Below are 20,532 nucleotides of genomic sequence, written 5' to 3'. Positions count from 1 at the left end.
TTTCTTAATTGGTTTCTTATCCAAGTCTTGTTATTATCTTCCAACTGGCATGCATGTGCTCTATGATAATTTAATTGGTGCAAGTGTCAAAGTCATATAATAGGTTAAATATGCATAATTAGCTTTGCTTTTGTAACTTTATTACTTTTGTGTACAAATTGTTAACTTTTTATCACTGTACCGAATCGATTATCAGGCCGGCCATTGCCCATTGGTGTCCTTAAAATGCGTGGAAATTATGGTCCACACAATGTTACGTGAATCATAATAAAAAGTACATTATTTTTGTACTGAATGTATATTATACAATATAATATATACTCAGTATAGAAATAATGTACATCTCCTGAATACAGTGTTCATTATTTTTGTATTGAATGTACATTATTTTTGTACTGAATCTACATTATTTTACAGTATACAAAATATGGTCCATAGAACTTGTGTGGACCATGGTCCACACAATAATGATTGAATGCAAATGGCAAGCTTTTTGGATTATATCCAAAAAAAATTTTGAATGTTAGTCACTCTATTATATTGTAGTATCTGTTCAAATATATTTTCTCAATTTAACGAAGTATACAGAGTCAACAATACCTCAACTGAGGCTCGATCTTATGACATAGGTGAAATCACTACATGTCAAATTAGTTCTTTTATTTTTAATTTTATTTTTTTGTTTCAAAATGTTGATAGGATTGTAAGGATGACAAAAGTTTTAATTCGTGCAATGTTGACATTATTGCTTGAAAATGTTATATCCAGTCTTTTATTTTTAAAAACAAATAAAGTTAAATGTTATATCTAGGCACCAATTGGAAGTTGGTGTTCTTAATCACAATATAACTTCGGGAAAATTGTAATTTAATTGGTGTTCTTAATCACAATATAACTTTGGAAAAATTGTAATTTATACTCCTTCATAATATGTCAATTATCTATGTCACCCCTAAATTATTAGTAGTGTAAATATTGCTCCTTAATTTTCAAAATGGTACATATATTGCCCCTCTCGTGTCACACGGAAGTGACAATATATGCGAAAATTTATTCATAAAAATGTAATACTTTTAAATCAAAATACATTATTAAGGGTTGAATGGGTCGGACAATCCCAACCAAGTTGGTCAGGCTGTTGACTTAATAATCATAGTGTTACAAGATTAATTTCTTCTTGGTTTGAGCCAAATAACTAAATTAGGGTCACAAAACAGGATTTACCCAATGCGAAATTTCCATTGCGAGACAATCTCATATGAACGAGAGGAAGGTAATAAAATGTGTAATACTTTAAAAAGAAAAATCAACAACAAATTACTTTTATAATAAAACTTTGTTGTCCAATAATACACACATATATATAAAGGATTATGCATTCACACCCCTAATCACAACTCCATTAAGTGGTGAAATCCTAAACATTAAGAAATTCAAAATAAACAAATAATGCATAGGATTTTGCCACATCCTGAAGCTGTAGATTTGTGAGTGACAAAATTCGAAATTATTAGCATTTTTTTTTTTATATTTAAAATAGTATATTTAACATTTTGATATTTTTATTTTTGTCCATATTTTTTTTTGAATGCTACTGGCTCTATTACAATGTAGTATCTGTTCATATACTTTCTCAACTTACTGAAACATTTTGATATTTTTATTTTTGTCCACATTAAAGATACTATAATTGTTATCTTTACTTTACTGTTGCTTAAATGTAAGAGCATCCACAGTTGTGCATATTATGGGGAGATTTCAGAATGAATTCTTCTCAATGGGGATAATAACAAATGTGGGGTGGAGTTATTTGTGGAAATAATCAGCCTGCAAATGAAGGGAGATTTCAGAAAATTGTGGGACCCACCATTAAAGGATCACTGGTGACAGCCACGCGCCACAGCGGGCGCGTGCACCCAGGCGCGCCTGACAGTCTTTATTTATTTATTATTATTATTTTTTTAATTTAATTTTCCTTTTTTTTTTTCCTTTTTTTCTCTCCCCTCCCATCTTTTCTTTCCTAATCACTCTTACATTATCCCCTATTCTCCCCAACAAATGTGGATGCTCTAAGATATTTTGGCCAGACAAGAGCATCTAATTCAACTTTCGCTCATCACTTGAAATGAAATAACAACTTTTAGAATGGACCTATTTTGTCGGTAAGTCTTTTTTATTTTAAAAATTGAATTATTCCCCTCGAGAATAGCATATCATTATTTGAACCTGCTAAAATTGAGGGGTAACCTGCTATCAGATGAAATTGCATACATTTGGAGTGTTCAGTGGTCTAATTGCACTTTATTTTCGTTCAATGGCCTAATTGCATTTTCAAATTACATTTAGTGGCCAATTTGAACCTTATTCCTATAATATAATGTACACTCAGTACAAAAATAATGTCCATCCCCTAAATACAATGTATATTATTTTTGTACTGAATGTACATTATTTTACAGTATACAAAATATGGTCTACACAACTTGTGTGGACCATGGTCGACACAATAATGATTGGGGGAAGGGAGACCTAAGTGTTAATTAGGTGATTTATACATGGACCAAGATTCACATAACATTATAAATTCTGAATCAAAATGACGGGATACAAAATTCATACTCGTAAGGTACAAAATTTCATAACACAAGACACATACTCATGTTAAATATATGTACTTATTTTTCAAAAATGATTTAGGTTCATCATTTGTGTTTATAAACAAAGAATTTCACAACACAAGACATAACACATAATTATTAATTTTTTTGAGTACACACAATTATTAATTTATTTAAGCTAAGGTACAAAATTCCTACTCTTAAGTCGTAATGTACATAATTTTAAAACACAAAACAAAAAACTCATAATATAAGAAACATTACTATTAAGATATCAAGAAGATATTTTTTGGGAGATGTGAACAAAAGCTTCATATTTGGATTATGGCATATGGGCACCTCACTTGAGTGTTGACCCTATATTGTCGTAGAAATTATATATATTATATTCTAGCTTCCACCGCAATTTCACATCTTACTTCCACTCCACAGTATACTTTCTTCGCATAGTTTTCTTGGCCTGTTTGATGATTTTGTTGGAAAAAGAGGATATCTGGCTACAAGAAGAAGACATCAATTCAACACTCTGCGCTTTAATTTTCATCCTCCATACGTCCTCTAAACATGCTGATGTTGAATCCGGTAATATAATTATCATAATCTCCACTCATTCATTTCGATGAGGATTGATCACCATTTTTTTCTTAACTCCCATGCTTATTATCATCCATGACTTTTAACGAATAAATATTTAACATTTAATAGTAGTTCATTAAGCATGAATTTTTACATAATATGTGCTATATGTATGTTCCTTTGCAATAAAGTTGATGAAGGGGAAACCCGATCCGAAAGAAATAATCTAGTGGGTCGGCGAGTTGCCTTCCCCAATTGTAGTTTTTGTTGGGATTCTTTCAGAAAAAAAAAAAAAAAAAAAACTGATTGCTTGATTTTAGAACATATGAAACATATATAGTAGAGTTCACGTGCGATCGCGCCTTTCCGTGCGGTTAGTGCGACCACACTAATAGTTATGAAAATATACACCAACAATGTTAGGAAACGCACAACAAAAAAATGCACAAATTAGGTACGCATCACTAAAGACGCACCATTAGGTATGACTAAAAGCATCACACAGTGTTCGAAAATGCACAATTAGGGTGGAGAGTTATGTTGCATTTTTTTTTTTTTTTTTGGTGTGTTGTGCGTTTTTTGGTATACTTGTGCATTTTATTGTTTTGCATTTTCCTAATACTATTGGTGCATTTTGTTAACACTATTGGTGACTTTTTCTAGCGGCCGCACTGACCGCACGGGAAAGCGCGATATATATATATATATATATATATATATATATATATATATATATATATATATATATATATATATATATATATAATTAGGTTCAAATATGATTGGTGCGCCCAGGTGCGGTTAAATTTGAGGCATTGATCTTACTTAAATCAACATCCAGGATTACCAAAATTTAAAAAAAAAAAAGAATATATATATATATATATATATATATATATAATTAGGTTCAAATACAATTGGTGCGCCCAGGTGCAGTTGTGCGGTTAAATCTGATTCATTGGTCTTGCTTAAATTAACGTCCAGGATTATCAAAATTTAAAAAAAAAAAAAAAAAAAACTTGTTGGGAATTTGGTAATTTTTGCATCTAGATCAAATTTAAGGTGTGTGGGTTTCGTGATTAAGGTGCACGGGTTTTGTGCTTAATGTGAGTAGTTGTGGAATCTTAGGCAAATTATGTTGTGCATCCGTATGCACCATGCATGGTGCATACGGATGCAAAAACAACGTCGTTTTATTAAAAACGTGCGTCTCCCTTTAAAAAAAAAAAATTCAGGTTCGATTCCCAGCAACAACATATGAACTAAAATTCCAGAATCAATGTACTATAATTCCAGAATCGATGAACTATAATTCCAGAGTCTATAAACTAAAATTCCAGAATCTAATCTATGAACTAAAAATTCCAGAATCGATGAACTACAATTCCAGAATCGATGAACTATAATTCCAGAATCAATGAACTAAAATTCCATAATCTATGAACTAAAATTCCAGAATGAATGAACAACATAATGTTGTTGCTGGGAATCGAACCTGAATTTTTTTTTAAGGGGAGGCGCGTGTTTTTAATTAAACGACGTCGTTTTTGCATCCATATGCAACATGCATGGTGCATACGGATGCACAGCATAACTACTCTTAAGTTGCGTCGTTTCCTTCTTAAGATGCGAGATTTGTATGCTTAAGGTGCGTCAGTTGTGTGAAATGTAAGGTGAGTCATTTTAAAACTTTAGGTGGTGGCTTGTGTTCTTAAGGTGCTTTGTTTTGTGTTTAAGGTGCGTGGTTTGTGTATTTAAGGTGAGTGATTTGTATTCTTAAAATGCTTTATTTGTGTGCTTAAGATGCGAGATTTGTATACTTGTACGTCGTTTTAATGCTTAAGGTGCGTCAACCGTATAATCGCATTAGAAGCTTATACCCGTACCTGAACATTTCCCTATGTATATGTACATATAGTTTGATGTTAAGTTTTTGTAAACATACAATTATTGAACTAAGAATTGGTGAAGAAGAATCCAATTAATCAACACTCTACGTTTTCAAGATGATGTAGGATATCAGAGACATGGATGTTGAAAATCCTTTTCCTCCTTTTACTCCTGATGCACCGATGTTACGGTTTCGGCGGTTGCGGTCTAGATTTGGGTCAAAATCACGTTTTGCTGTACAAGGTAATTAATTACTACCAAATATTATATATTTAAACATTCAATTAATTACATGAAAACTAGCTAGCTACTTATGAATTTTATTTTTATTGTTATCTCAATAATAATCTAGGATGATCTACAAATTTTCCTAGCTAGCTAAGGTATACAACTATACATGGAACCAACTAATTAACAATACATTCTTCCAAAAGGCTGAACCTCAACCCTAAGGGGCCCTCTCCCCCAACCCATCCCTTTATATATATGTATGTATATATACATATATAAGTTAACTTCAAAAGGTTATGACCCTAATTATAGTGTAATCTATCAAAAACATTTTATTGTAATTTATGATGTATTTTGTATTTTAATCTTATAATTACTGTTTGGCATTTTGTCATTGACATTTCTAACATCATTTAAACTTTGCCTCCACTCAGAAGATGATTTTTTGGATCCGTCCCAGGATGATCCTGAAGTTCTTTCAGATGCAATATTCCACGACCTATATAATGCTGCCATAAATGGCGACTGGACAAGTGCGGAAGGTATTCTACGTGACAACCCGAGTTACGTTCGTGATAGCATTACAAGAAGAAAGGAAACGGTTCTTCACATTGCAGCCTTGGGAGGAAACACATTATTTGTAAGGAATGTAGTGGAGATGCTAGCAAGTGATGATGATTTGGAAGTGCAAGATGTGTATGGATGTACTGCATTCTATAACGCAGTTGCGTCGGGAGTTGTGGAAAACGCCGAGTGTATGATAGAACTGAACAAACGGCTGCCAAGTATCCGGGCTGGGGCGGGCTGTAAAAATTTTGCTCCTATCCATCAGGCGGCTTTGCTACGACATGAGGAAATGGTTTCTTACCTCCACACTGTCACGCCTTTGGAGGGTTACTTGGATCGCAAGGAACGCATTAAGCTTCTCGAAATTACTATTTATAACGACATGCATGGTATGTAGGTATACATGCTAGCTAGCTAAGCTTTTTCTTGAATGATACTGACTCTATTACATTATAATATCTGTTCAAACATACTTTTTTAACCTAATGAAGGTACAAAAAATCAACAACACCTCTACTAAGACTCGATCTCATGACATCTTATGAGGCTATGAGAGAGGTCACTATATACCATCTGAGCACAATATGTTTGGCCAAAGCTACCTTATTAGTTAGCTATATGTTTTGGTCTATAAAAATGAATAGTTTAAAATAATAGCTTATTTTGAAATAATAACTTTTTTTTATCTTTATTAATTTATAAAAATAACACCATACCATTTTCTTTTTTAATAAAAATCATAATATCTTATTTTATCTTTTTTATTTATTTATATATTTATCAGATAATACAACAATTAATTTTAACAAACATTTTAATTTTATTTAATTAATTTATTAGTTTATTAGCTATTAACTTTTTCAACTTTTAATTAGTATAAGTGTGTCAAACAAAGTCATAATAATTAATTATTATTATATACAGATGTGGCATTAAATATCTTAAAGGAGGACAGAACATTAGCATTAGCTAAATTCAAAGGAAATCGATCATTCTTGCATATGTTAGTTCGCAAACAACAACAACAACCACCTGTAGCACCTGCAGGAATTTGGAGAAGATTTCTTGCTGCCGCCTCAACTACTGCACACTTCCCTATGCGTACTTTCCGTAAGACCGTACCACCTATACATATGCATACTTACATTATCATTTATTATTATTATTATTATTATTATTATTATTATTATATGTTAGTTGTCTCAGCTCAATCGATGCATACATGCATTACATATACACAGTGGCGGATCTAAAAAATCATCTGAGTGGGGGAGAATATATATAAGCTACTATACTTTTAATTTTAACTATATATATGTGTGTGTGTATAGATATAGTGCAAAATGAAATTGAAGAAGAAGAAGAATGTTTAGCAAAGACAAAAGCGGGAGTGTTACTTGACATTATTTGGAAAGAGTATTGTAAGCTACCTGTTAATGAGTTTAGAGAGGAAATTGGGCGTCAAGATGATATACTTCACTATGCTGCAAAACAGGGGAATGTTGAGTTTCTAGACATGGTTCTTAAGAGTAAGCCTGATCTGTTTTGTGAGAGCAATAAAAGAGGGCAGACTATCCTCCATGTTGCTGTGTTATACCGACAACAAAATGTAGTGAATTTTATATGCAAGAAACAAGGTTATAAAAAATATATGAGTCGCCGTCTTGACGGAAACAACAACAACATTTTGCATTTAGCGGCAAAGGCTGAAAACGCATTTTGCAAATCTAAGGATAATGCAGCTGATGACCACCTATTGATATATGATGATGATGATGATGAGGTACGTAAAAATATTGGAGCTGATCTGATCTGATTTGAGCTTGAAATAATTATTTTAAAGATAAAATTGTCTATTTTATGTTATCCATTGATCAGTCTATTTAAATTCCTAGCTAACTAGCTAGCTTCCAATAAATTACAGCTAGCTAATACCGGCTCCTACCTTAATTCACTACTGGAAATTATGGAATTTTCGATCACCTGAAAGGCTGAAAGTAATCATAAATTAAGTTGAAAGCAAAAAGTGGCCGGAAATAGCAACCAAGGTTTTTTCGGATACCAAAAGTGGTCGAAACAAGGCTTTTGACTTGATTTAAGATCACTTTCAGGTGGTCGGAAATTTCATAATTTTCAGCCGTGATTGTACTATACATACAGGAGGAAAAGCAGGTAGTCGCAGAAAACAAAAAAAAAGGATGATCAAGAGGAGGAGGATATTATGTAAGAGCCATCAGCTCTTCGGTTATCCACAGCAACCCAAAAGGAGGTTGTCCCAGCAAACAAGAAAAACGATGATCAGGTGGAGGAGGAGGAGGACATTATGCAAGAATCATCAGCTCTTCGGTTATCCACAGCAGCCCTTCACTATGAAAGAGAGATTTCATGGTTTATGGTGAGAACAACCTATATATATATATATATATATATATATATATATATATATATATATATATATAAGTTCTTGTGCGGTTAGGGTGTCCAGGTGCGGTTGTGTGGTTTAATCTGGGTCATTCATCTCGTTTAAATCAACGTCCGGGATTGTCAAAATAAAAAAAAAACGCGGTGGCAATTTTGTAATTTTTGCATGGGGTTGTGCTTAACGTGAGTAGTTGTTAAAACTTAAAGTGTGGACTTTTGTGCTTAAGGTGCGTGAGATTTGTTCTTAATGTGAGTGGAGTTTGTGCTTAATGTGCGTAGGGTTTTTGCTTAATGTGTGTGAGGTTAGTGATTAACGTCAGTAGTTGTTGGAACTTGAGGTCTGTGAGTTAATACTTAAAGTGCGTGGGTTTTGTGCTTAATGTGCGTGAGGTTGTGCTTAATATGTGTGGGTTTTGACATTTTGTACTTAATGCGCGTGAGTTTGTGCTTAAGATCTAACACTTAAGGTGCGTGTTTCTATCACTTAAGGTGTGCCATTTTTAGCTTATGCTTCTTTCTTCTCGACACAGGGGCGTTTTATTTTTTTTATTTTTAATTATCATTGATTTGATCTGTTGATCTAAATTTGATCAACGCCTCAGATCTGACCGCACAACCGCACGGGAAGCTATACCCGCACGGCCGCACCTGAACCCTTCCCTCTATATATATATATATATATCCTTTAATATATATAATTTTGATGAGGTGTCCAGGGGGTGGAGAAGATTGTGCCGTCATCATTTCACCACATGAGAAATAAGGACGGCAAAACCCCAAAGCAATTGTTTTTGAAAGAGCACATGAAATTGAAGATAAACGCAGAAAAATCCATTAGAGGCACAGCAGATTCATGCATGATTGTGGCAACCTTAATCGCCACCGTAGCGTTTTCTGCCGCCTTCACTGCACCAGGTGGTAATGATGACAAAACAGGTATTCCCATATTTATAAAACGAGCAAGCTTTACAGTTTTCACAATATCGGATGCTGTGGCAATGATCTTCTCAATGGTTTCAATTCTCACATTCTTATCCATCCTCATTTGGCGCAACACGGATGACGATTTTCATTTGGCATTGAAAAGATTGTTCGTAGGATTCGCAGCATTGGGTGTCTCCATATGTGGGATGCTCTTTGCCTTTACCGCTGCCTTCTTTCTGGCGTATGGAAGGGCATGGCAACCAATTCTTATTGCCGCATTTGTGGCTCTGCCAATTGCTTCCTTTTTGTACCTAAATGCTAGGTTGTGGATTGATGTTGTTGGGTCAATGTTGCTTAAGTTGCTTCCCTTCACCAAGCAGACAACTTATGTTGGAGGATAATGAAGCAGACCTAACTGAGAAAGGTGGTGAAGAACAAGGCTTGTTATTGTAGTTTCTTCCTATTAGTTTGTTGTAATCGTTTGCTTTGCCTCCTTTATATACGTGTTGTATCTCCTCCCTCTTTTGATTTAGAACTTAATGCATTCAATAAACTTTCGAGCTTTTCCTCTCGCATGTGATCATGTCGTACTTCATCATGGTATCAGAGCAGCGACGAAGCATTTATACCTTGATGAATCTAAATCTTTTACCATGCACTACGATGAAAGAGAAATGTTGAACAGAAGTTTGATAAGCATAAAAGAAAAGAAATAATTGATGGTTTAAAGTCTTTTTAATTTTTTAAAAATGTTTCTTTGATCTCTATTTTTCATAGCAAACTATAACTCCTCGCAAATTCAATTCATTCTACTTCTCAATAGGTAGAATCCTTGTCCAAAATGGGCAAACAACTTCATGACCACAACCATGATCACTTTCAAGTCTTAAAAGCTCTTCAAGATTCCATACATACTTTAACCCAAATTTTGATTCCCTTCAAACACACCACACAAATCACCCTAGTCATGTCCATTTTCCGCTCTCTAATACTGCTTCACCATTAATGGGAATTGAGCAGTCCGATCCGCCTATTCCTTGGCATCAGAACAGGACAAGGTATTCTCTGCAAGCATGTAGTGACCTACTTGATAAATGTAATAACTCTAAACTAAAGAAATTGAATAGAAATTTTACTCTTGCTTTTTAATCTTTTGGGCTATATATGGGATGGATTGGACTTCAATTATATTTTTATTGTTTATCCTAATCCAACCTGGCCCATATTTTAACAAGGTTAGCATAGTCTAGTTTAAATAATAACCAAACATATGACGAGGCAACCTGCCAATTTGACACCACTCAGAGAAAGAGAGAGAGAAAGAGGGAGAGGGAGGGAGGGAGAGAGAGAGAACTAAGCATGCGAAAGTGAGCTAGAAAATGTTATATTAGTAAAAATTTATGAAGACATTTTTCAACAAAATTAGTCATTTTTCGTTTGACCAGAATGAGCATTTTTCATTAACTTCATTTTAGCTAAACCCTAAATATTTAGGAAAATGACTTTAGAAAATCATTCTCTAGGTCTTCAAATGTACATTTAGTTATTTACATTCTGTTCTGAAACCAGAAAAATGATTTTTAGAAATCTTTTTTTTTTTTTTTTAATCTAGGGTTTGACTATCAACGAAAAATACTCATTTCTGTCAATAGAAAAATCACTCATTTTGGTAGAAAATATATTTCGAGATTTTTAGTCGAAACACCGTTTCCAAATTCTTATCTCACACTCAGTCCTCTAATCCTTATGCAATGGACCAGGGGTTCACAGTACATTGTGGACCCTGATGCACGTGTATGTGTCTTATGTTGTGAGTTTTTGTGCCTTGTGTTTTGAAATTTTGTACCTTAAGAATATGAATTCTATACTTGAAACAACTTAGTAATTGTCTTTTATGTTATGAATTTATGTGTCTTGTATTGTGAAATTTTGTGCTTATGATTACAAATTATATTTACCTAAATCAAATTTGAAAAATAAGTAAATATATAATATGTGTATGTGCCTTATGTTGTAATTTTTTGTGTCTTTGTGTAATAAAATTGTGTAATAAATGTGTAATTAATTTGACTCCACATATATAAAGAGGAGAAATTAGATATAAAATAAATATAGTTCTTACATAAATAATCTTTTTCAAATGAATAAGTTTTTAGTGGCGATTCTCGACAAATATCGTCTGTTATTTTATTTACAAGTTTTATTTAAATACGTTAGTTATATAATTAAAGTAGTTATTCAAATTCAAATTCATTTCAAAAAAAAAAATCAAATTCAAATAATAATACAAGTAACAATAAATTTTAAAATCAACCTAATAACAACATAATTAAACTTTTAAAAATATTAAATATTACATTGTATAGTTATATTTACATTTTTAATCAAATTAATACTGAGCTCAAGAACTCAAGTACGTTTTTCTGTTTCCACAACCATTACTTTCTTTGCTAATTCAGAGGATGTCAAAAATTTTATTGATAAATTTGTTAAAGGGAAAATGGCACTTTTTACCCCTGAGTTATATACTTATAGCACTTTTTCCCCCTCAATTATTTAGGTAAGCACATTAGTCCCCTCAATTATTCTAAAAGTAGTGCTTTTTCCCCATGATATATTAAATTGACATTTATACCCTTAAAGTAAACATTTTATTTATTTTACTACTCCAACAAATTATTGCGTATACATAGGGATGACCAAGGTTCGGTTTGAATTGAACCGGATACTAAAGCAATCGAATTAATAGTTTCCGGTTATAATTCAGATCTAGAATCCAATATTTAAATGTCAATTTATTAAAATTATGTATCAAAAAAATTGAATCTTGAACCGTGAACCGGCGGTTCCGGATCCGATTCGCGATTTTGAACCGTCTTTATTTTAAAATTTTATTTTTCATTTTAAAAAAGTCTAAATTCAACAATAAATGTATTTTATTTTTTCAATTCGAAACATGAACCGTCCGTTCCGGTTCACGATTTTAATAAACTCTAAATATCGAATTTCGATTCTAAATTGTAATTGGAATATTTTAGTTTGGTTGCTATGGTGTTTGTTTGGTTTGAACCATGGTCATAATTTGTTGGAGAAAAAAAATAAATTAAATATTTAGTTTAAGGGTAAATATGTCCATTTAACATTTCAGGGGGAAAAACAGCCACTTCAATAATTTAGGGGGAAAAAATGCTATAGGTATATAACTCAGGGGGAAAAAGTGCCATTTTCCCTTTGTTAAATTAATAATAGTTCGTGCATCGCACGAGACAATTACTAGTTATAATTAATATTGACTATATTATCTTGTATTTGTAAACTTAGAATTACCTATTTAACTACACAAATTCAACATTCAATTATAACAACTCCAATATAATATTACTTTGATATACTTTACTCCAATATAATATTATCCTGATATACTTTAAATATTTATTTGAAAATAAATATTGGGCATTATCCCAGTGTGAAAAACTAGTATATCCAATAAATGGTTAAAACTTCAACTACAATAAATTTTATTCAAATACCATGACTCAAATTGGTGCAGTTAAGAAGCTAGACATTGTGGAGAAAATGAGCCAACTTCAACCATATATTTTCACATCCCGTTTAAAACTCTTTTGGTGTCTTACATTCTGAAGTTTATCATTGTCCGTCAAAATGTTGACAACGGGTCTTATACCTACTTTAACATTTTTGGCTACTATTTAATGACTTCTAGCATTAGTTTCATGGCCAATGATTCTAATCGCACCATCAAAAACCTCAGAATGCTCAAACTCAATCAACACAGCAAGGGGGGCAATATGGATCCAGTTCAAGAATTTAAACACCGGAATCCACACAAGAACAAGATGCATGCAATATTTAAAGTAGACTAGAAGTTTCCCTAAGCAGTACATGCATTCTTAGTGTCTACTACTTGAGAGGTCCGTGACATTTCTTCATTGTTGTTTTGTACAAGAAAAGGCAAAGGATGGAAAAAAATGGTGTTTTTGAATTGGATGATCAAATTCAGGTTGGGAGTTGTCAGTATGGTTATGGCCAGATTAGTTGAAAAATTATGCATTGAAATTCTTAAAGGTAAAGAGAATCTAGGAAATGAAGAAGGAAGTGTAGAGGAAGGTGAATCTATGTATGGACACCATTTGGAATGATGAGAGTAGAATGTCTATTGCAATTACCACCCGAACTTTTTCAATATTGAAAAATCGATCTAGTTTTTTGCTTGTTATCAGTTGAAATTGCACTCCTTTGAATTTTTGTTGAATGGGATTATTTCTCTATGCAATATAAACCTAGTTGATTTGATTTTGTTACGATTTATGTAAGATTATTTTTGTTGTATAAAACAAGAATCATAGATATTAAAAGTGACAGAAAACAAGGATATTTCATATTTATTGCTACTTGAATTTTTTCCATTCTTTCTAGATAGGTAGTTAGCATGTCCATTCGACATTTATTAAGCATTGGCATGATCTGATTTCTAGCATGCATGCATGAATAGGACATAAGGTCAGCATTTTGATTTTGATTCCTACCTGTAGCTTGCATATATAGACAAAGTAGATATTTTGTGAATGTGGTTATGAGTACAATACATATTCTTTCAATAAATTAATAAGAATATAATTAGAAAAGTTAACTAAAAAACTCCTAACTTAGTGTCAACCGCGCTAAGCTCCATTTGAGTTTTTTTTAAAGTTTTTTTTTTTTAAAGAAAAAAAAAAATCAAACTAGTTGTTACCTTATTAATAAATTAAAATAATTATAATTTATAAACTATAAAATAACCTAGGTCAAATAAAGTCTAATAATGACTAATGGAAGGGTTTTAAGCACAAAATTAATGTACTGCAAATGTATTTTTAAATTTAAAAAATGATAAATATTCAAAATTTCCATTAGAATTGAATTAGTGAGAAGCTAGTTAGGATTAAATTATAAGAAAGCAGGATTAAACCATGTATAGATCAAGCGTTGTGCCACTGCCTATCATCTCCCTCCCAGCACCAGCTAGTCTTAAATGTTATTGTTGGGACTCAAAATCTACTCTCAACACAAGCTAATCTTAAATGTTATTGCTGAAACTCAAACATGTGACATGGCTCTGATACCATTGTATTTTCTAAAATATGATTTATTTTTTAAAAATAATTTTCTTGTTTTCAAATTAATCCTAGGCAAATAGCCATAATTGTTGGGTCGTACGTGTATAGTATGACGACAGGAAATACTTGGAATTGAAAGGCACACTTACAAATGACTTCAATTATTTAATTTGGCGTATATTTATGTCTCCATGGATGGTGAAAGTCAGATTTGGCGTATATTTATGTCTCCATGGATGGTGAAAGTTAGATAAGGTTCTGATCTCTCTGCCACAATAATGAAATTGTGGAAACAAGAACATTGACATTTGACAAATGTGTAGAAATTGAAACAACGCACCAGACAAAAATATGTATGTTTTTACTACCAAAAGTTAGCCATCTTCCAACGTACCTTACGTCCTTACCACATCGAAAGTCGACGTCATAAAATGATTTTTTTTCTTTTTTTTTTTTGAAACAAAAAAAAAATACAAAAAACTTGAAACATAGATAAAAATGTTTAAATGGTCTTTTAAATGCGTTTTTATCAAAAATATATTTCCCAAATACATTTTTTCAAAATATGACAAAAATAAATTTATTGAATTTTCATAGTTTGAAGGAAAAGGCAGGAAAACTCAAGTGGGAAAGAGCACAGATGGTATGGTGAGCCAGACCACTAATAGTGTATGGGTGGTTGAGATTCGGATTAAATAAGAAAATCAATTAGATAAATATAAAAAGTTGAAAGAATGGTATGAATCTTAATATTGTAATATTTTTATAGTCTAGCAAAGCATTTGACATTAACGTCATGGCATTATAAATTGTAACAAATCTATCTAGCTAGCTAGGTCGTTTGAGCTTAACCACAATTTTTAAAGCAACAAGCTAAACCATCAAAAAGCCTTTGTTAACTAGGTTGCTTGGGTCAAAGTCCCATATGCTTGGAACTAATTTTTTACATTCAAATTTGATTCATATGCTTGAATGCAAAATAAGTTTTAACAATTCATAAACAAAAATAATAAAATATTTAACCTAAATTTGTGACTCGTGTAAATCTTATATTAGAGGAGATAGGTCTTAACAATTTAACAAATTTTCAAAAAAGATTTGATTTGATTTTTTTGTCTTTTGTTTTTTGTTTTTATTTACTGTTTGCTTAAAAAATATATATAAAGACAACAAAGGCAATTAATTCAACAGTGATCGGATATGAAGTGTGCTATAAATCTATAATGCATCTGAAAGCAATTAACTCATGTGACCGGGATTCAATTAGATAATTCAAACCATATTAGATTTCCTATCGGTGAAAATTAATATAAGGAGATATTTGATAATTAGTAGATAAGTGATATATTAGAAGGAGAGTGGTACTTTTAGTCCCTCAATTTGTTAATTATAAGGATGATTCTATTTATATTAGCCCCTCCATTATTCGTGTAGTGATCATTTTCGTCCCTAACGTCAAGTATATATGTTAAAACATATAACATTGATGTTAAAACAAATTTGAAAATTTCATTTACATGAAATTACATAGAAGACAAAGAAGAAAATTAATTAATATATATTGCAATTATATCCAAGAAATGGTTAAAACTTCAACTACAATACATTATATTCAAATACCATAACTCAAATTGGTGCAGTTAAGAAGATAGACATTGTGGAGAAAATGAGTCAACTTCAACCATTTTCACATCTTGTTGAAAACTCTTCCGGTGTCTTACGTTATGAAGTTCACCAAAATTTCGACAACTGGTCTTATGTCTACTTTAACATTTTTGGCTACTATCTAATGACTTCTGACATCGGTTTCATGGCGTATGATTCTAATCCCACCATAAAAAATCTCAGAATGCTCGAACTTGATCAACACAACAAGGGGGCCAATATATATAGATCCAGTTCAAGAATTTAAACACTGGAATCCACACAACAACAAGATGCACAATATTTAAAGTAGACTAGAAGTTTCCCTAAGCGGTATAAACATTCTTAGTGTCTACTACATGAGAGGTCCGTGACGTTTCTCCATTGTTTTGTACAAGAAAAGGCAGAGGATGAAAAAAATGTTGTTTTTGAATTGGATGATCGAATTCAGGTTGGGAGTTGTCAGGATGGTTATAGCCAAATTAGTTGAAAATTTATGCATTGAAATTCTTAAAGGTAAGAGAATCTAAGAAATGAAGAAGGAAGTGTAGAGGAAGGTGAATCTATGTATGGATACCATTTGAAATGATGAGAGTAGAATGCCTCGTGCAATAACCACTCTGAACTTTTTCAGTATTGAAGAATCTAATTCTTCGCTTGTTATTAGTTGAATTTGCACTCCTTTGAAATTTTGTTAAATGAGATTATTTCTCTATTCAATATTATAAGCCTAGTTGATTTGATTTTGCGACGATTTATGTAAGATTAATTTTGTTTTATAAAACAAGAATCATAGATATTAAACGTGACAGAAAACAAGGATATTTATTGCTACATGAAATTTTTCCATTCTTTATAGATAGATAGTTAGCATGTCCATTCCGCATTTATTAAGAATTGGCATGGTCTGATTTCTAGCATGCATGAATAGGACATAAGGTCAGCATTTTGATTTTGATTCCTACCTGTAGCTTGCATATATAGACAAAGTAGATATTTTGAAAATGTGGTTATGAGTACAATAGAAATTCTTTCAATAAATTAATAAGAATAAAATTACAGAAATTAATTAACAACTCCTAACTTAGTGTCAAGCGCTAAGCGCCATTTGAGTTTATTTAAAGATTTCTTCTTCTTTTTTTTTTTTTTTTTTTTTTTTTTTTAAATCAAACTGAGTTGTTGCCTTATTAATAACTTAAAATAATTATAAACTCTAAAATAACCTAGGTCAAATAAAGTCTAATAATGACAAATGGAAGGGTTTTAAGTACAAAATTAATGTACTGTAAATGTATTTTTAAATTAAAAAATGATAAATATTCAAAATTTCCCATCAAGATTGAATTAGTGAGAAGCTATTTAGGAATAAATTATAAGCAAAAACAGGATTGAACCTTGCTAGGATCAAGCGCCCGGGCTCCACCCATCAATCCCCTTCTCAGCACTAACTAGTCTTAAATGTTATTGTTGGGACTCAATCCCCCTCTCAACATCAGCTAGACTTAAACGTTGTTGTTGAAACTTAAACATGTGTCCTGACTCTGATACCATTGTTAGGATCAAGCACTTACCACTACGTCAAAAGTTATATCTTGTAACGAATGTACTGGACTTGGCCATTTACCGACCTCCATCTAACAATCTCGCTAGCCACATGATGCTGGACTTGGCCCTTACTGACCTCCGCCCAACAAGCCCTAGCAGCCACAATGTGGGAGTCACCCTTTGTTGAGATTAACAAGAATAATGACAAAAAAATAAAATAAAAAAGGTAAGATTTACATGGTCCGGCAATGTGTCTATTTACACCCACGGGAGTTAAATAATTATTTTATTATTTGTGATGGTGATGCTGATGGTGATACAACACCTAAGGATAAGTCAATGTATTTATAGGCATCTATCCCTATACAATGGCTCGACCCAATTTGCTTCACTCCTATTCCTTATATGAGACAAACTCCTATTATTTATATGAGACAAATTCATATTGGTGAATATGCCCTTTAAGAGAAAATACTTATCTCACAATCTCCACCTTTACGAATTTAATATATGTGCTTTAGGAGAAAAGACTTATCTTACATATAAATATTGGTCAGAGCAACCATGCTTATCACAACTAGGCAGCCATATGCACTACGCACCATCTACTGTCCCCCCCCCCCCCCCCAGTGCATGTTCACAAACTACTTCATCCAAAGTCGTTTGCCCTCGACCGTCAACTTGTTATACCGATCACGACTCATGCTCATCCCAATTGAGCAGTCACATGTACCACGCAACATCAAACGTTTCCAACTGCTTCATCCTAGGCCGTTCACCCTCAGCCGTCGACCTACCATATTGGTTGCGACTCATGCTGATAGGGTTATAGGGCAACCCAATTGCCCTACAGGACTCACTAGTGTATTTTTCGACCTCACTAGTGCATTTCTCGATCTTGAGAGTACATGCCTACCTCCCGGTCTCCAAGCACCCCTTAATGTGTACAATCTCTAAGGACATTGGGCAAGCATAACCTCACCACCGAATCCACCTAGGACATGTAGAGGGTATGCTGAGCACCCGGCATATGTCTCCTTTTCCCCAGGACACTGGGCAAGCATAACCTCACCACCGAATCCACCTGGGACATGTGGAGGGCATGCCGAGCACTCGACATTTGTCCCCTTTTCCCCTCTATATATAGGACATTTATTGTACCTTTTGGGACCAATCATATGGTTAGGCCTTTGTTTTTTTTTTTTTTAAGCTACTGACTCTATTACATTGTAGTATCTGTTCATCTATACTTTCTGAACCTGTTGAAGCACAAAGAGTCAACATCGCCTCCACTGAGGCTCGTTCTCATGACCTCTCATATGGGAGAGTCATTACATGCCATCTGGGTACAAGGTTCTTGGTAGTTAGGCCTTTACTTAAATTCTCTACGATATTATTTCACCTATACTTGGATTCCCGGTCACTTTCACCCGGCTTGAAATAATTTAATCTATCACATGCTAATCCCAATTGGCTAGCCACATGCACCACGCACCATTTAGCGTTACCCCAGTGCATGCTCACGAACTACTTAGACCTACCATATCGCCCGCGACTCAAGCTAGGTCCTCTCCCCACCCAACACCCGTGCTGCCCATCGCTACAGCACCCTTCAAATACTCATCTAGCATCTGAAAACACCCAACAAGTCCAAACAATGTTCAATCTTGTCACTAGTAATTGCTATAACATTACCTTCACTATAATATGAGTCATCATCATATAACATGTTCGGAGCCTCTTATTATTTTTTCAACTTTGGATAGTCTATTTTCATGTGCCCAATCTCCTTACACTTGTTGCATCGAATTTTCTTGCTATTTCTGGCTTAGAACTAGAGTTATTTCTCTTCTTTGAATTATCCTTTTCTTGATTCCTTCCACGATCCTGTTGACTCTCCCTTGCATATAAACTATCACCAACAATGCGCTCTTGCATTTTGCTTACTTTCATTATGAGCCAAAAGGGCTGCAGAGACCTCATTGAATTTAATCGTGATTTTCTCGTATGTAAGAGTAGTACCAGATGTTCAAAGGAAAGAGACAGTGAACATAACAAGATCATCACATTGTCTTCATCTTCAATCTTGATATCAAGCCTGGTCAGATTTGAGATTATTTGACTGAAGACATTAATATGATGCACCAAGTCTGAACCCTCCTACATCTTAAGCCCATAAAATTTTTGTTTTAGATACAATGTGTTCATTAAAGATTTTTCCATGAATTCAATCTTCAATTTATCCCAAATTTATTTTAGAGTTTCCAAGGCCATAACGTGATACACGATTTAATTTGTGAGGCATAACCAAATGATTCATGTCGTACTTTCCTTCAAATCCTCTCAATCAGCCTCTGATAGATAAGCTAGTTTGTCTACCTTTAAGGTTTTTAAAGGCCCTATTATGCCAACAAATCCTTTACCCTAAACTATCATAACATGAAATTCTATATACCATCAAACTTTGATACCTTGAATTTTGCACTTGAATTGGTCATCTCATCAAAGCTGTGATACCAATTTGTTGGGATTACATGCTTACCACTACGCTAAAAGCTATAGCTCGTTGCGAAGGTGCAACTTTATTTCCTTATAGACTACCATCACATTTTCGAGGCGTTGGGTGTTGGACTTGGCCTATACTGACCCCCGCCCAACAATCCCAAACCACCGGGTGCTAGACTTGGCCTTTACCGGCCTCCACCCAACAATTCCTCCTCCCAACACCAACCAGTCTTAAATGTTATTGTTGGAACTCGAAATTGTTATTTGGTTCTAATACCAATTTATTGAGATTAACAACAACAAGAAATAATAATAATAATAATAATAATAATGGAAGAATGTAAAGAAGACAATATTTACGTGGTTTGGCAATGTGTCTACGTCCACAAGAGTTAAACTAATCTTTTATTAATTGTGTTAAACTAATTTTTTATTAATTGTGATGGTGATACTAGTGGTGATACAACTAACACAAGGATACAACTAGTGTATTT

General features: G+C 33.1%; 1 protein-coding gene across 2 annotated transcripts; it reads left to right on the top strand.

Annotated features, from left to right (window-relative positions):
* Positions 1 to 5,205: 5,205 nt before the first annotated feature.
* Positions 5,206 to 9,788, top strand: LOC109157122. Of its 2 annotated transcripts, none has more exons than XM_019305007.1 (6): positions 5,206 to 5,327; positions 5,750 to 6,271; positions 6,807 to 6,992; positions 7,214 to 7,665; positions 8,043 to 8,277; positions 9,020 to 9,788. In XM_019305007.1, the coding sequence occupies exons 1-5, from the start codon at positions 5,222 to 5,224 to the stop codon at positions 8,082 to 8,084; spliced, it is 1,308 nt and encodes a 435-aa protein (XP_019160552.1). In that variant the 5' UTR covers positions 5,206 to 5,221; the 3' UTR covers positions 8,085 to 8,277; positions 9,020 to 9,788. The 2 variants fall into 2 exon arrangements, with proteins under 2 accessions (XP_019160552.1, XP_019160553.1); XM_019305008.1 differs by having other exon boundaries at positions 7,873 to 8,277.
* Positions 9,789 to 20,532: the final 10,744 nt, after the last annotated feature.

This window comes from Ipomoea nil, unplaced genomic scaffold (assembly GCF_001879475.1).
Source record: "Ipomoea nil cultivar Tokyo-kokei standard unplaced genomic scaffold, Asagao_1.1 scaffold2761, whole genome shotgun sequence".
Lineage (NCBI taxonomy): Eukaryota > Viridiplantae > Streptophyta > Magnoliopsida > Solanales > Convolvulaceae > Ipomoea > Ipomoea nil.
Note: the sequence above shows the minus strand (reverse complement) of the source record. Positions and strands in the feature narration are given on the sequence as shown.

Bases quoted from the DNA above. Each gene is read 5' to 3' on its own strand.
- LOC109157122 (XM_019305007.1), top strand. From the start codon at position 5,222: ATGGATGTTGAAAATCCTTTTCCTCCTTTTACTCCTGATGCACCGATG. The intron at 6,272-6,806 runs GTATGTAGGTAT...TATTATATACAG, and splicing joins TATTTATAACGACATGCATG to ATGTGGCATTAAATATCTTA. The intron at 6,993-7,213 runs GTAAGACCGTAC...GTGTGTGTATAG, and splicing joins CTTCCCTATGCGTACTTTCC to ATATAGTGCAAAATGAAATT.